General features: G+C 48.1%; 1 protein-coding gene across 2 annotated transcripts in view; it reads right to left on the bottom strand.

The window, feature by feature from the left end:
• SMG6 (SMG6 nonsense mediated mRNA decay factor) overlaps positions 1-17064 on the bottom strand; it is a 226925-nt gene that overhangs the window by 20812 nt on the left and 189049 nt on the right. For both annotated transcript variants that reach the window (XM_002918028.4, XM_019798350.2), the window contains exon 14: positions 1150-1326. In XM_002918028.4, coding sequence (XP_002918074.1) covers positions 1150-1326 — 177 coding nt within the window. The remainder of the gene's footprint in view (positions 1-1149; positions 1327-17064) is intronic.

Here is a 17064-nt window from a genome sequence, read left to right as displayed (position 1 = left end):
AGGTGGCCACTCTATCACTGGTTCAGATCACAAACGACAGCTTCCAGCTGACATCTGGCTTCTCTGGCCTGTTGCTGATTTCATCCCTGCACCCCACCCTGCTCCACCAGGCGCTGGAGACTGCTCTGGGCCAAATGACTGTGTTGGCCTACGGCTGACCTGGCCTCTGGCTAGAATCACTTCCGTCCCTTCTTGAAGTCCCACGTTCCTTCCCACCTAAGTCTCCTCTGTCTTTAACAGTGTGGGATAAAAAAGGAGAGTCCACCTCTAGGCCAAAGTGAGCTGTGTGTGCACACACACCCAGACAGAGTTACTAAGACATACAGCAGGGCAGCTGGCAGTGCTATTAAATGCATACATGTGCCGACACTGTCACACACTCACATTTATTCAGAATCCACAGCCAGCAGGAAAGCTGGCAGCAGAGTTCAACTTAAACTGACACACAAACCCAGCACATACAGACCGACAACAACAATCACCCTCAAAAATGCGTCGGAGGGCAACTGGCGGTGGGGTTTAGCCAGGGTGGGTACACAGGCTCGTGCGCATGCGTGCGCACAGACACATATACACAAGGTCTGGAGTGAGGCAAGGGCTACAGGAACAACCAAGGGCAAACAAACAAGAGAATTCCTTAATCACATCAGGATGTGCAGGAGGGAGGGAGGGAGGGAGGGAGGGAGAGTAGGCCGGGGGAGGGGGTGATTTTCCACACAGGGCCAGCAATGTCAGCTCTTCCTGTACGTGTGCTGGAGGCTGGAGTTCAGGCCTGTGCTGCGCTGAGCACCACACATCTATAAACTTGATCCTCAGCCTGAACCCTAGCACCCCCCCCCACTCCCTTTCCTAAGCCTCCCGAGCTGCACATTATTAAACTCTTTCTTTCCCTCCCTTCTCCTCCAATGCAACATTAAAAAGAAGCATCTGGAACTCGTAGGAGAGTGAGATGGAGACACTGGGGTGGGACAGGCAGGAAGGGGCACCAGCAGAGTGCACTGTTGAGAAGTTGGCTGGTCACGTCCACATCCATACTGCTCTGAGTGGTTATAAATAACTGGGTAGGAGCGGCAGCCATGGGCAGAGCAGGGTTGGGGGTGGGGAGGGGAGCCTTCCCCTCTGCCACAGCGGGCTCTCCCCGCACAGTACCTCATCTTCCAGTTGTTTTCCCTCTTGGCTTCCCATTTCCTTTCCCATGGTGTCTGGGACGGGTGCCACTGACACATATTTTCCACCCTTGAATGCCAGCAGAGGCTCTTCTTGTCCACAAAGGGCTTCCAGAAAATACTTCAGCACTGTGACCCTTTTGCAGTCGGCTGCAATAACCTACAGGGCGAGAGGGAGAGAAGAGAAACAGCATTTTCTGAAAGGGAAGATGAAGATGACAGGCATTGCTTGCTAGCAGAGGGGCACATGAGAAGTGTGTTACTGGACAAGGCTGTAGAGTGAACAAGTGGGACTTTGAGTGTGAATGAGATTGTGAAGGAGGGCCGTGGGCAGGGGTTTGAGAGGACTAAGATCCTCTAGAGGAAGAAAGCCACTGTCTCGCGTTAGATCATCCATGGGGGGGGACAGACAACCCCATGTCCAATGACAGGTGCCCTCTGCGGCTTTTGCCTTTCTTCTGCTCAGGTCCTGATATAAAAAAAGAATAAATTAAATTTGTCTAAGTTTAGTATTTAATTGATAGAAGGAAGGGTGGAGTGCAAAACACTGGCTTTCACAGAACACAGCTTCTTGATATCCTCACTGCCACTCTCCATTCTCCTCCCAGCTCCCCTCTCTCTAGGCTCCCAAGAGGAGCACTTCTGGCCTGAGTGCAAAATGAACGATGAGGGCTTTCTTGGCTGTTTCATTTCAGCTAGATCACTTTGGGCTTCCCCTGACAGGTTCCTGCCCCACCCAAGAGCTTCTCATGCTCAAGAGACTGGGGTCAGGCAGGAAATTGTTGTCAGGAGAAGGGAGACAGGCAAAGCAGGTAGGGGGTGTTTCACCAAAGCTCTGCTCCTCCAGGGGTTCACGCCATCCTGTTCCCATGTGGCCACATCAGCACATAAGCCAGTGCTGTCAGAGAAGCTGGGGCTGATTTAGCTGAAATGAAATTCAATATCTTGAGCAATCGTCAAATCTGTAAGTGTCTCAGATGACGTTTCCATAGTCACTCTGTCTGGGGTCCTTCTCCTGCTAGACCACACAGATGTGTCCTCACTTGCAAACCCATCTGCGCTGCTGGCACCCTTTCATGACCTGCTGTTCCTCTCCCCAAGGGAGAGGAGGAATCCTGCTTGATCTGGAGCTTGGAAACTGGTGAGGACCATCACCCCTTCATCAGCACTGACTCCAGCCCCTATAGAGTGCCCCCCATTCCAGAATGTGAAAGTGACCGCTATGTCTATATCACAAAGTAAAGTACTAACTTGGGAGACTGGCTTTGATTGTTTGCTCACTGTTTTTCACAGGTGCATATATCCCTCATCTGGGCAATAACCCCACTGGTAGCAAAGGACACATCTTATACTTGCTTTCCTGTCAAGGGGTGCTAAGGACAAGTGGGGCACACAGGAGGCTCACAATAAGGACGGATGGGCACAGGGAAGCTCGGCTGGGTATCACAGAAGCATGCAGCAGGCACGATCCAAGTCTTCTAGGACACTGTGGAAATGAGTACTACTGTGCCAGCTGGCTAGCCAGGGCAAATGCAGCACACACCAGTCAACTGTGACTCCAACTCTGTGATTCTATCCTCTGCTGCCTCTCTGCGCCAAACCTGCTCTTCCCCCTGCCTGGGTGCGGCTCCTGCTTACCCTCACTACGGCCCTGGAAGCATTACAGGCCTGACTCTCGGGCAAAGGACCTTGACCACCTCTCCCTGAGAAGCTGACCTAACAGTGCTCAGCTACCCAGAGAAGGCTTAGGAAAGGACAGCCATCTTGAGTTTGGGGTGTCCAGTCCTGGCTTGGGCCAGGGCAGGTAACCATAGGTTCCATTGCGTGCGTTCAAACATGTCATGAGGAAGGCTAGAAATACAGAAGCAGGGGCTAAAACGCATTAAAGAACAGAGCTGCAATGAGTAATGGCCTGGCAGGCAGCACGCACAGTGGCCTCCCTGCATCCCCAGCCTCTCACTTGCAGAGGAAACTTCTGCATTTCCACAAGACTGCCAGTTTCCTCTCTGTGGTCTAATTTTAACCACCTTGTCGTTACAGTGTGTGTCAGCCACCTGACCCCACTATGACCTCTGACCTTATGCCCCAGCTACTGCTTGCACTATGGAGAATTATGTAATGGGTCCAGGACTTTCCTTTTCAGTGTGAGGCTGTTACCACTGAATGGAGAGGAGGTGGGGGTAGAGGGGTGAGAGGAAGACAGAGAAAAAGCTTGCCATGGTCCTTGGCATCACCTGGATGGTGAGAAGTATGCAGGCACTCCTGCCGAGCGTGCAGCAGAAATTTGCCCAGAAAAGGAGAGTGTGTCCATGGCTATGTGTGCTCACTGATAGGCAATGAGGAGAGTTCCTGCTGTTCTAGCATGTGCTGGGTGGCATGCTCAAAGGCTCAGGAAGACAGTGTGATTCCTGGCCAAGAGGGAGAAAGGGCACATGTATGGACGTGGGACTCCTAGAGATGGGGATTTCCAGGGCACAGCGGGACCCAGGGATGCAGACATCCTGAGCCTGCCTGTAGCACATCCTTAGGGGATCAGTGGGGATTGTCATTTGCATGGACACAAAAGCAAAAAGGAGTGCCCCCCCACCTTTGATTGTCACCCGAATGTTTAGAAGGGACATGGTTTCCTTGGGGATTTTGCCTGCTAGGGCCATTAGTTTCTTCCCTAGGGGACTTCTGGCTGATTCTCAAAGGGCTTTGATCCAGTGCAGTCTCTGAGCTGCCACTAAGAGGTGTGGAGAGAATTCTACACGTTTGCAGAGAGAAAAGCCACCTAGCCTTTTGGAATTGCGAACTCTCTCCCCTACAATCCAACTAGTAGGGAGGACAGCCAAGGTTGTGCCATCTCCTTAGGTTTCCAAAGGGCACTGCGAGTGAGCATGGGCTTCTAGTTATTTAGTAGATGGGGGAACTGAGGCACAAAGTCTAGGGCTTGCGCAGGGGCACAGAGAAACCTATGTCTCCAGCCCGCTGACCTATCTGCTAAAGCATTCTGCTTGAAGGCAGGAGGAATGAGTCCAGCAGGGTAAGGACTACAGTTCTCTTGATCCTGTAGTCTACAAGAGGCTTATGGCAATATTCTCCCAGACAAAGCCTCCAGCACTTGAGTCAGGGGAAAAAAGCGTAAATATGGTTAATAAGAGACATCATGATAGAAGAAGCCCTTCGAACCACCCACAAAGAGCCAACTCCAAGATGATCTTCGGCTGGCCAAGGAGGACTTCCTGGTAGGACAGGGGTTAAAGCTGGGCTCCCTGGTTGGAGAGGAAGGAGTCCAGCTGAAGTCTATGACATAATCTCCACAAGAGCTCTGTTCATGAGTACATTTTCCCATTCTGTATCAATGAAAAACACAAAATGTAAGTGATCTGTACATTGCAGCTCTGGGCAAACTCTAGATTCTCTAAAGGAGAAAGAGCTGGGCAGAAGAGGCCTCCTTCCCGGGCTGTTAATAGGCTGGCCTGGCCTAGAGCTAGAGGCAGGTATGAGGGCTGCTGGCAAGGGAATACCCCAGGGAACCTGGGATCCAGCACATTGTCAGTAGCAGTCCTGGCCTTTCTGGAGGGAGACTCACTGTCTAGGAGATTACCAGGAACTCCAGTGTGGATGGACAAAATGTCTCACACAAATCACTCTAGTCAGCTTTGAGAAGAAAACTGGGGCTTTAGGTCAAGGAAGAGCTAAAAGAAAGGCCCCCAGAGAAAGCCCCTTTCCCTTCCCCTGAAGCCCATCTGAGGCAGCGAGCCCCACCAGTGGGAACTGAAACCTCTAGCTTCAGGGCTCCAGTTATCGCTGGATCAGGTCCACACGCAAAGAACCAAGCAGAAAGGAAAACTGAAAGTGAGATGTGGCAAGGCGATACAAGAGCCTGGCCTGTCCGAGGCTCAGTTCCTTAGAGATACAATGTGAGCATGCATGGGGTAAGCAGAGGTTGGAACTACATGGAAGGTTAGGTCTTGTGGAAAGCAGAAAGAAACCTCTAGGTTAAGAGAGAAGAGGGAAGGCAAACTGGTCTGGGGTACCTTGGGGGTGTGTGGTAGATATGCAAGGAATGGATTTCTCTGGAAACTCTCTATAGCCACTTGGGAGGGGACAAGCCCAGTCTGGGCAGACATGCCCTGGAAGGAACAGAAAAAGAGATCTAAGCTGCCTTATGGAAGATGGGGGAGTGTGAGAGAGAGAGAGTAAAGGAACTGAGCACCAGGTACCACAGACTGATGTACCCTGAGTTGCAAGACTTAACACCTTACAGCTGCCATGGGGAAGGGAGAACATTCTTCCTTTCTGTGCACCCATGTAGCCAAGGAATAGGAGGCATCACAGAGCTGAACCAGGTTTCTGGATGCAAGCTCTAGGAAATGAGGGGCTCATGCCATCTTTACTGTGCTCCTGTTATCTCAAAAGGCTTCTTGGAAGGCATGAAAGCAAAACAGTGGCTGGTTAGATTCTGCAAAATTTCTTTTTCTGACCTTTTGGTTTGGGGGAATCAGAATTTAAACCTATACTATCAGCCAGTTCTACTTTTTCTGGTCTTAAAAAAGTCCTGCTCACTACTGCTCCTCTGGTTAAAGAGAAAAATCACATGGGTTTTCCTCTACAAACTTAAGTTTACAGGTTGTTTTTCTTGTTTCTCTAAATGGAGCCAATTATTCTCACATTTGTTGAAACCTTCAATCAAACTTTATAGCTTGTTAATTTTACAGAATGTCCTTAGAGCAAATAAGATGCAGACAGGAAAGTGAAGTCTTGCTGAGATTATTAAGAAGGCTTAAAATAGCCTACAAATCCACCACCAAGGCTGGTGAATAGAGGCTGCTTGGCTGGCTTCTGAGGTCAATTAGCAATGGGTTAATTACCATCTTTAATAAGCCAAGCCTACAGGATTGGCTACAAGAAGCTAAAGTCAGACTAAAGTGTTTTCACAAACTGGGAATCTCTAGTTATTCACAAACTCACCCTCACAGGAGCCTGCAGGGTGGGAAGGACAATTCTGTAGTGGCCAAGGGTGGGTCAGCCTAAGAGGTCTGCCAATGAAAGTTCAGACACAGGGAATCCTCTGGAGCTGGGAGGACAGAGGAAGTGGTTTATTCACATTCCTAGAGGGAGGGGCTTCCAGGCAGGGAGCAGACTCCAGAGGCAGGAGGGAAGCTGGCCATAAGGACGCACAAGTACTCTGAAGACACAGGAAGTAGCTTACAATGGGGAGACAGACACTGGTAGCCTACCTGAATCAGAAGAAATTGGTACTGAACTGTGAGAGAGGGTCACAGGTCAGAGGGGAAAGAAAGGAGACCTGTGCATGTGCTGAATGATAAGGGGGACAGAGGGAGAAGAAGCAGGGGTCCTTGTGCTGGAAGCATAATCTGACCACTTCTGGGTGTACCATCCAAAGGAATCAATCAGCATTTCACTCCTTCCCTATCCCTGCTGCAGCAGGGCCCCATAGCCATGCAAGGCAGCTAAACATAGGCCCCTCCCTCAGTCACTTTTGATTCCAATGTCCAGACCCAGCACTCCTGAGTCCTACAGTTAGTCTCTGTTAGCTGAGAGGTCAGTGAATCACAAGATGAGATAGCTAATGTCATCGATCAACCCACAGCAACCACCCCAACCCACATGGTTGGTCCCAACAGCTGTGTTTTTTTTTCCTAGTGGAGGCAATGGGGGCCATTATCCATCAGCGGGCAATTCAGAGATGCCTGTTCAGAGTGGCAATGGCAGCCTGCTCGCCTCACCCACATCTGTGTGTGTGTGTGCATGCACCTGCACCCCTGCACTGTCCTTAGTCTCACAGAGAGGGGTAGGTGGGAACTGGAAAATGGTTAGGTGGGAAGACTTGCGGGAGAAGGAAGAGGCTACTCTAATAGTTTTACTGTATATTCTAAAAGGTACAGGTACTTGGCTATTGAAAGGGAGATTATGTTTACCCTGGAGGGAAAGTTGAGAACAGAATCGTGGAGCATACACTGGCAGTGAGAAGGTAAGTACCAACAGCAGGAACAATGGGTCCACTCCGGAAAGAGGCAAGTTGAAGCAATAAAGGGGCGGATAAAGAGTCTGGGCTTTAGGGGCACCTGGGTGGCTCAGTTGGTTGAGCATCCAACTCTTGGTTTTGGCTTGGGTTGTGATTTCAGGGTTGTGGGTTTGAGCCCCACGTTGGGCTCCCTGCTCATCGGGAGTCTGCTTGACATTCTCTCTCTCCCTCTGCCCCTCCCCACCATGGACACACACACTTTATCTCAAATAAAGAAATCTTAAAAAAAAATTTGGGCTTCATAGTCAGATGTGAGTTTAAGTCTTTATTTTAATTAAAAATATTTATTCATTTGAGAGGGAGAGAGAGAGATAGCATGCATGCGAGCAGGGGGAGGGGCAAAGAGAGAGGGGGACAAAGAATCCTTGAGCAGATTCCCCCTTGAGTGCGGAGCCCAATGTGAGGCTTGATCTCATGACCCTGAAAGCATGACCTCAGCAGAGATCGAGAATCAGATGCTTAACCAACTGAGCCACCCAGGTGCCCCTTGAATTCAAGTCTTTTTTCAAAAAATATGTTTTAACAAAAAGTATAGAATTTTCAAGTATGTATGTATGTATGTATTTATTTATTTATTTTTAAAGATTTACTTGAGGGGCTCCTGGGTGGCTTAGTCATTAAGCATCTGACTTTGGCTCAGGTCATGATCCCAGGGTCCTGGGGCCAAGGCCCACATGGGGCTCCCTGCTCAGCAGGAAGCCTGCTTGCTTCTCCCTCTCCCACTCCCACTGCTTGTGTTCCCTCTTTTGCTGTCTCTCTGTCAAACAAAATCTTAAAAAAAAAAAAAAAAAGATTTACTTATTTGAGAGAGTGAGAGACAGGGCGAGAGCCAGAGCGAGAGCGAGAGCAAGAGCGAGAGCGAGAGAGAGAGAGAGAGAGAGAGAGAGAGAGAAAGCACGCACATGGTCACACAAACGGGAGGGGCAGGGAGAGGGAATCTCAAGCAGATTCCACACTGGGCACTGAGCCCGCCACAGGACTCGATCTCACAACCCTGAGACCACGACCTGAGCGGAAACCAAGAGTCGGACGTTTAATCAACTGCACCACCCACGCGCCCCAAGTTCAAGTCTTTTTTTTTTTTTTTTAAGATTTTGTTTATTTATTCGAGAGAGCTAGAGAGAGAGAGAGTGAGAGCGAGAGAGAGCACGAGTTGGAGGTGGGGAGAGTGAGAAGCAGGCTCCCCACTGAGCAGGGGAGCCCGACAAAGGGCTCAATCCCAGGACCCTGAGGATCATGACCTGAGCGAAAGGCAGACGCTCATGAGCCACCGTGGCACCCCCCCGAGCTCAAGTCTTAAGTACAACTTCCTAGCTATGTATCCTTAGACAAGTTACTTAGCATCTCTGAGCCTCTGTTTGCTCAAGTTGTTCTAAGGTTTGAAAGCAATAATGTGTATCAAATATTTAGCAAGGTGCCTGGGCCAATGATAAATGAAAGGCTGTTATTTTCTTTTTCTTCCTTGCTGCCTCACTCTGCTCAGAGATGTGTGGGAGCCAGACTCAGAGGTAAGGAAGGAAGCATGGAGCTGGCACTCCCCTGGAAGGCTCACCTGGGTGTTGAAGCTGCTAAAGTATCTTATTCAGAACTAAGGTACTGGATCTAGGCTGCTGGGTAGGTCACTTGGTGGAGGCAAGGCCTGGCCTCTTTCTAGTTGTGCCTCTTCCTATTTTCCAAAAAGATTTCTAGACCTAACCACAGACACGCATTCTATGGGACTCTAGAGGCCCCAAGGACCTGAACTTTAGGACAAGCCTGCCACTAATTCACACAACAGAAGTAAAATACTGTACTGAATATCACGATTGCCTTGCCCATCTAGTCCCTTCATTTTGGGGTTGTGTGGTGGCTTTGCCTAAGATATCCTCCTTAAATGAGACCCAGCTGGATCCTTGCTCCACGTCCCTCAATACAAAGGAAACGATGAGAAAATCCCCAATGTGGCATTTTCTACCCACCTGAATTTCTTGAGCTTGGAATTCTGAACAAAGCCAGATAGGAGTCTGGAGTCTCCTGCGCAAGGTACAGCTTGCTTTTCTTGAATGGTTCCCTCATGAAAAGAAACTATTCTCTTCTAGAGCTCTGAGCTCTGGCTGAATGAGCAAGGTATATTCTTGACATGAGCCCGCTGCAGAGAGCAAACTATAGGCAGCAGTAGCTTGGGCTGCAGTCCAATCCGCTTCCCCTGCGGAGTGCTCTGAAAGCAGCCACCCACATTGGCAGGAGTCAGGGGCGGATACTGGCACTGCCAACACAAGCCTTTCAGGTCTGGCTGGCTTCAGCTGGTCTGAAACCTGGAACAGGCGCTGGGGCCCTCACTTACTGAACCAGCAGGGGAGGCTACAAGCTCAGCCCCTGGGGATGAAAGTCCTCATGTCTGTCTCAGCCTGGAAATATCCACATACAGTCTGTTTCTACATTGCCAGTTAGTTTGGGCCAGGAGCACTACATCTTGGCTCTCGTCACTCTGAGCTACAGTCTTTTTTTTTTTTTTTTTTAAAGATTTTTATTTATTTATTCGAAAGAGAGAGAAAGCCAGCGAGAGAGGGAACACAAACAGGGGGAGTGGGAGAGGAAGAAGCAGGCTCACAGCAGAGGAGCCTGATGTGGGGCTCCGATCCCATAACACCGGGATCACGCCCTGAGCCGAAGGCAGACGCTTAACCGCTGTGCCACCCAGGCGCCCCCATGAGCTACATTCTTATTTGCCTTCTAAACAGCCAGGACTGGGGGGCCACCCTTTAGGTTTGTGTTCAAGCATCTTCACCAAATTTGTTCCATTTTATTTTATGTGTGTCAGGAAGACTACCCTCTCTGAGACATCTGCACCATTCAATGCATTTAGTTGACAGTTAATTCAACACATATTTATTAAGTGCCTACTGTGTGCATTCGGCACTATTTCAGACCCTGAGGATTCAGTAGAAAACAAAGTCCTGGCTGGCTCCAGTGGGTGGTGGGTCACATTCAGATCAGGTATATGGAAGATGCCCTGTATCGAGACAGAAATACATCACTCTGGTACTGTTACCTACAGCACATAGGGGGACGGAATCCTCAATCCTCTTCCCTCAAGGGAAGAGGAGGAAGAGGCAGCCCATGGAGAAGAAGAAGCGCTCCCTACAGAGACCTGGCACACTGCTCCTTTATCCCATTTAGGCGGACGGGTCCTTAGGAAGTCAGGATGGAGAATTAATTCCCTTGGGCTCAACCTTGCTACAAGATGAAATCCTAACCTCTCTTAATGCTTTCCATAACCTGTCCAAGCCCTCTACCACCCCCCCCCCCACTGAATGTTACCACTTTCTCTTCTTGCTGTTATTCCCTAATCCTCAACTCCAGGCCCCAGGCAACCCTGTTTGATAGTCCCCCACCTGTCATTTGCTCCCTTTTGAATCTCTGAGACTTTACAGGCTATTCCCCCAACCTACAGTGACTTTGCCTTTATGCAATCAATTAATTCCCTCACCTTCCTTTAAGTTTGATGAAAAAGTCCTTCTTCTTAAGAAGTCTTATCTAGGGGCGCCTGGGTGGCTCAGTCAATTAAGCGTCTGCCTTCGGCTCAGGTTATGATCCCAGGGTCCTGAGATCCAGCCCTGCATCAGCCTCCCTGCTCAGTGGGGAGTCTGTCTCTCCCTCTCCATCTGCCTCTCTCCCCCACTCATGCTCTCTTCTCGATCCCTCTTTCTCAAATAAATAAAGTCTTTTTTATTTAAAGTAAAGATCTATTTATTTTTTTTTAAGATTTTATTTATTTACTTGACAGAGAGAGAGAGAGACAGTGATAGAGGGAACATAAGCAGGGGGAGTGGGAGAGGGAGAAGCAGACTCCCTGCTCAGCAGGGAGCCTGATGCGGGACTCGATCCGAGGACCTCGGGATCATGCCCCGAGCCCGAAGGCAGACGCTTAACAACTGAGCCACCCAGGCATCCCTTAAATAAATAAATCTTTAAAAAAAGAAAAAAAAGTCTTATCTAATGTGCCAGCCCACTGCGCACACATTTTTCCTGAAGCTCTACTATGCGACAGGGACTATGCTAGACATCTTGGACACGAAAGACAGAGCAAGGCAGATGCAGTTCGTGACATCACAGAACTTTGAGCCCGGAGAGGGATTCCAGAGTAACGTAACTAACTCTCCCAAGTCCACGGGCGTCCCCTTCAGCACCTGTGGGCTAGGCTTACACTTCATTCACCTTCGCTGACCTCAGCAGCAGCCCTCGGCTTGTGTATTACTTCCACGCCACAGAGAGAGTTACTGGTCAGTCAGAGCCACGCTAGAATCTCCTCTGTATCATCTCCTAGGGACCCAACACTTTTGAGTATTTCAGGCGGGGAGGACTCAAGTCCCTGGAGAAGCTTTTAAGACCATCATTACTTATTGTTTAAGAAATGTGTAAGTTATTTTATTACCACCTACGCAATAGGTTTCTTTGTTTCTCCTGCTGCCTTTCATTCTTGGCCATGCTGTGGGAGAGGTCTGTTACTATCTTGACTCTACGAGGGGGTTTGTTTCCTACTAGGGAACCTGTTCCAGTTTTGGAGTTTTCTAATTGCTAGAAATGACTACCCCTCAAGCCCAAATCTGCCTCTGGTGCTTCTAATTCTGTTCCCTGGGGCCAAGTAAAAAAGTCCAAATTCTGCTTCTACCTGACTGGCCTCAAATTATTTGAAGTCAACTGTATTATACCTTCCTTAGGCTAAATAGTCCCACTTCCTTCAACTGTCCCTCACTTCAGATGTCTCCTCAACATCCTACTTATTCTTCCACTAAGACTTTCACTAAGACTAACATGTCTCTTAGATGAGTGCCCACATGTAGATGGAACATCTCTTCCTTGTTTCTTCTGGATAACTCAGTTCTCTGAATTGAGGCCAAAACTGTACTGGTTTTATTGTTCAACACCTTGTAATAAGGACACATTGTGAGGCCCCCCCCAAAGATTTATTTATTTATATTAAAGAGAGAGAGCACAAGCAGGAGAGGGGCAGAGGGAAGGGGGAGAGAGAATCTCAAGCAGACTCCACACTCGGCCTGAAGCCTGATGCAGGGCTTGATCTCACGACCCCGAGATCAAGACCTGAGCTAAAACCAAGAGTAAGACATTTAACCAACTGAACCACCTAGGCGCCCGCCCCCACACTGTGAGCTTTTTTTTTTTTTTAAGATTTTATTTATTTATTCGACAGATAGAGACAGCCAGTGAGAGAGGGAACACAGGCAGGGGGAGTGGGAGAGGAAGAAAGGCTCATAGCAGAGGAGCCTGATGTGGGGCTCGATCCCAGAATGCCGGATCACGCCCTGAGCCAAAGGCAGACGCTTAACGACTGAGCCACCCAGTAGCCCTTACTTTTTATTTTTTAAGATGTACTTATTTATTTGAGAGAAGGAGGGAGGGGCAGAGGGAGAAAGAGAATCTCAAGAAGATCCCCCCACCTCCCAGTCCCCTGAACATGGCGCCTGATGCAGGGCTCAATCTCATGACCCTGAGATCATGACCGGAGCCAAAACCAAGAGTTGGACGCTCAACTCCCAGGCGCCCCTCCACTAGTCTCCCTTAAAAAAAAAAAAAAAAAAAATTTNCTAGTCTCCCTTAAAAAAAAAAAAAAAAAAGATTTTATTTATTTACTTGAAAGTGAGAGGGAGCACAGAGGGAGAGGGAGAAGCAGACTCCCCACTGAGCAGGGAGCCCAACTCGGGGCTGGATCTCAGGACCCTGGGATCATGACCTGAGCCAGGGGCAGATGCTTAACTGACTGAGCCACCCAGGCGTCCCCACTATTCCATTTTAAACTGTCCTTCACTGAGGCTTCCTCATGCTATATAAAAAACCTGTTTATTTATTATTGTGCTGCATGCTGCTTGCTATGTGCAGCTGACTTTTTGGATAAGGTAGGATTTCACATTTATTCCTATTTGATTTCACCTTATTTACTTCTTTTTTTTTTTTTTTTAAGATTTTATTTATTTATCTGACAGAGGTAGAGACAGCCAGCGAGGGAGGGGAACACAAGCAGGGGGAGTGGGAGAGGAAGAAGCAGGCTCTTAGCAGAGGAGCCTGATGTGGGGCTCGATCCCAGAACGCTGGGATCACGCCCTGAACCGAAGGCAGATGCTTAACGACTGCGCCACCCAGGCACCCCTGTTATTTACTTCTTTCATTGTAGCTTATCAAGTTCTACTTGGATCCTAAATTTGTCACCTGAGAATGCATTCCTTCTCAAATTCATGACATTCATAAATTTGATCTGTTGATTTGTTTATGCTTCTCAGTAACTTTCTCCCATTAATCTGTCCTGTTTTCTATCCTAAGTAAGATTCTTCAGGGCAGGCACTGTAATTTGTATAAACACACACACACGTTAAGTATGTGTATCTTTAAAGAAAAATCCATCTGCAGCATCTGACACGCACTAGGTCTGCGGACGGCACAGATGACATGATTGTGGAGGGGAGCCAGCCACACTGTAGAGTATGTGAATCACGCTCCTTGTGTTGTGCAACACACACACTCTGGACAGACTCAGAGATGCTACTTTCTGCTTTGGCTGGTGTTCCCCACGGAGGTCTGGGCTCAGTAAGGCACAGGCGCTCTCTTTTGACAGGGTGCCTACGGAGTTAGTTATAAGCTACCATAACAAGCCAAGCTCTGGCCCGGTTCTGCCTTGTCTTAACTGGAGGCTGTTGCCCCAGGGCAAGGCATAACACACCTCAGCAAGAGGTTTATGTTCTTCAAAGCACCAATGTCATGCTCTGAGAAAAAACTGCAGCCAAATTTCAAAACTCCCCATGGCATATTAAAAATATGGCACACAGAAATTCTCTGAGATTAGGGCTGGGGTACAAAGGCCACGTTAAGTCATATTTTCAGGTTCTACATCTAGAGTCCTGAATCTTACATGTGGTACATGCTTCACAGCTGGAGATCAGACAAGCTTGGCTAACCAAAGCTAACTAACTAAAGTCCACCCACAGTTTGAAATAAGGTATAAGTAAGGTAAATGTCTGGGACACAGAAGAAATTCAAGAAACAATCACTTCCCTTTTCTAAACCTCTAAACACTGAAAAGCATTTTTTAAAAAATTTATTTGAGAGAGAGTACTAGAGAGAGAGAGAGCATGAGTGGGGGTCAAAGGGAGAGGGAGAAGGAGGCTCCTCACGGAGCAGGGAGCCTGACGCAAGGCTCGATCCCAGGATCCTGGGATCATGACCCAAGCTGAAGGCAGACACTCAACTGACTGAGCCACCAGGGCTCCCCAAAACTAAAAAGCATTTTAAAAACCACCTGCATCAGAATCACATAGTGAATTTGTTAAAAATGCAGACTCCTGGGGGCGCCTGGGTGGCACAGCGGTTAAGCGTCTGCCTTCGGCTCAGGGCGTGATCCCGGCGTTATGGGATTGAGCCCCACATCAGGCTCCTCTGCTGTGAGCCTGCTTCTTCCTCTCCCGCTCCCCCTGCTTGTGTTCCCTCTCTCGCTGGCTGTCTCTATCTCTGTCAAATAAATAAATAAAATCTTAAAAAAAAAAATGCAGACTCCTGGATTCCACTTTGGACTAAATAAGTGAGTGTTTCTAGGGCTAGGGCCTTGGAATGTGCACTCTAAGCAAGTGTTCCAGGTACTTATGAACACTGAAGTTTGAGAATCAAGTGCTTTAAAGGCTGGAAGACTAGGTGAAGGTGGTCACAATTTTAGTCCATTCTTCATAATGCAACTCTTCTTTAGCTAAGGTACAAAAAATCCTATGTTACATTTTTCATGACACTTTTAGGATCTCGCCATCCTCAGCACCCTATGAAGCAGTTACTATTACATTCAGGTAATGGCAATAGAGAAGAGGAAACAAACTTGAGTAAACTCAATGAGATCTGAAGCCAGATGCAAGGACTTCCTAGCCCAGTGTTCATGCCACCTCACTGAGGCACCTCCTGGGAGAGCTTTCTGACACAGAGCTTTAGGCATAACAACAAAATCCGCTGTGTGCTTCACTCCCCCTTAACAGCTACAGCTAACACTTAGTGAATGACTGCTACATGCCAGGCACCATGCCAAATACTTTACATGCCCCAACTCATCTAATCCCCAGAGCCCTATGTAGTAGGTACTGTCATTATCTCAATTTTACAGATGAGGAAATCAAGGCACAGAGAAGTAACTTGCTCAAGGTTATACAGCTAGTAAATGCAGGAGCTGGAATGTGCCTCTGCTTTTTTAAAAATTTTTAATTTTAATTCCATTACAGTTAACATACAGTGTTGTTACTAGCTTTAGGTGTACAATAATACAGCAATCCGACAATACTATATATTATTCAGTGCTCATCATGGTAAGTGTACTCTTAAATCCCCATCACCTATTTCCCCCATCCCTCCATCCATGTGCCTCTGCTCTTAATCAGTGTTCCACTGCCCATAGCTCTCAATGAATCCAAAGAAAATACCTGTGCTTCAGGCAGAGACTCCCACAATCCCCACAAAAGGAAAGGTCTGATTTAGTACAGAAATTCAAAGCGTACAGTCTCCTGTTGCTCACTGCTTGAAGACTGACCTCCTTTGGGTGTGATATTCTTCCTGCAGGCAGCTGACATGCCCCAAGCTAGGGGAGAGCAGGGTCTGGGAGAGCATGCTTTCCTAACTTGTGTGATCTTGGGCAAGTTACTGAACCTTGTTTGTAAAATGCAGATGATTCTGAAGGCCTCTTTCCATTCTTAAAGGTTTCTCTGATTCTGGGCAGTCATCTTGGAAAGGAGGCGAGGAAAGACAGTTCTGCCACTGACCCTGATGCTGGAGTTCAGCTCTGTTACAGGGGACAGTGCCAAAAGCGGGGCTTGGCCTTTTCAGAAGGGCTGAAGATTCAGAATCTGAACTAAAGTGAGAGGCTAGAGACAATTCATGATGGAAAAAGGTGGTATCGGTTCTTCTCATATGATAAGCCACTCAGGAGGACTTGGCGGGTTTTATGGAATCATTAGCACAGAGCTCCCCTTTGGCCACAGAGCAGAGGAAGAAACAGCAGACCAGTTTATAAAGCTCCAGAGCGGAAAATTTCTGTTGGTGTCCAAACTAAGTTTTTGGCTTTCTGTAAAGTTTGGAAAGACTTATACTGATGTTTTAATCACCTGTTTAGTGTTCTGAGGACTCTTGTCAGCGGCTTCACTGAGCTTGCTCCAGCAGGCAGTGGGGAGCTGCTGGCTCACACACCGTGATCTTTTTGTGAGCCATTTCTTTCCCATGGCCATCTCGGACACCCTGTAGCTCTCTCCAGGCCACTTGGAAGGAATGAGCCAAAACTGTGTGTCTGTCCCATAGGAGGCTGAGGGCAAGCTTTCTGGCTAACTTCTTGTCAGATTCAAAGACAAGAAGGGCCCCTTAAAAAAAAGCCAAGGGGCAAAGAGGTGAGGAGTGGTCTCTGGAGATCAGAATACAAACTCAGGTCAGGGCACATGCTAGAAACAAAAACTCGTGAGCGTGCAAGAAGCCCATTAGGGAGGTTCAGGATAGCAGTATGTAGAGCAAGTCAGCATTTTACTTCCTCTGCAGTTTTCACTGGTCACAGCTTCTCAGTGGCTGAAATATGCCATTTTACTGGGAAAGCTGTGGTGGAGATGAAGTGGTAACTGCTGGTTGCCAGGCATTATGTTATTTCATTTGACTATCACAGTAATCCTTTGAGACAGAAAGAGGAAGAGGAAACTGAAGCTCAGGGGAAACAAACCGCTAGTAAGTGGCGAAGTTGAGATCTGAACTTAGATTTGTCCAATCCAAAGTCTGTGCTCATTATACTTTGTAGCCTCTTAGGAAGGCAATGGTACTTTTGGAGAAAGGGACTTATTTCAAGTTCTTCTCATACCCCTCCCCTAC

Source organism: Ailuropoda melanoleuca, chromosome 13 (assembly GCF_002007445.2).
Source record: "Ailuropoda melanoleuca isolate Jingjing chromosome 13, ASM200744v2, whole genome shotgun sequence".
Lineage (NCBI taxonomy): Eukaryota > Metazoa > Chordata > Mammalia > Carnivora > Ursidae > Ailuropoda > Ailuropoda melanoleuca.
Note: the sequence above shows the minus strand (reverse complement) of the source record. Positions and strands in the feature narration are given on the sequence as shown.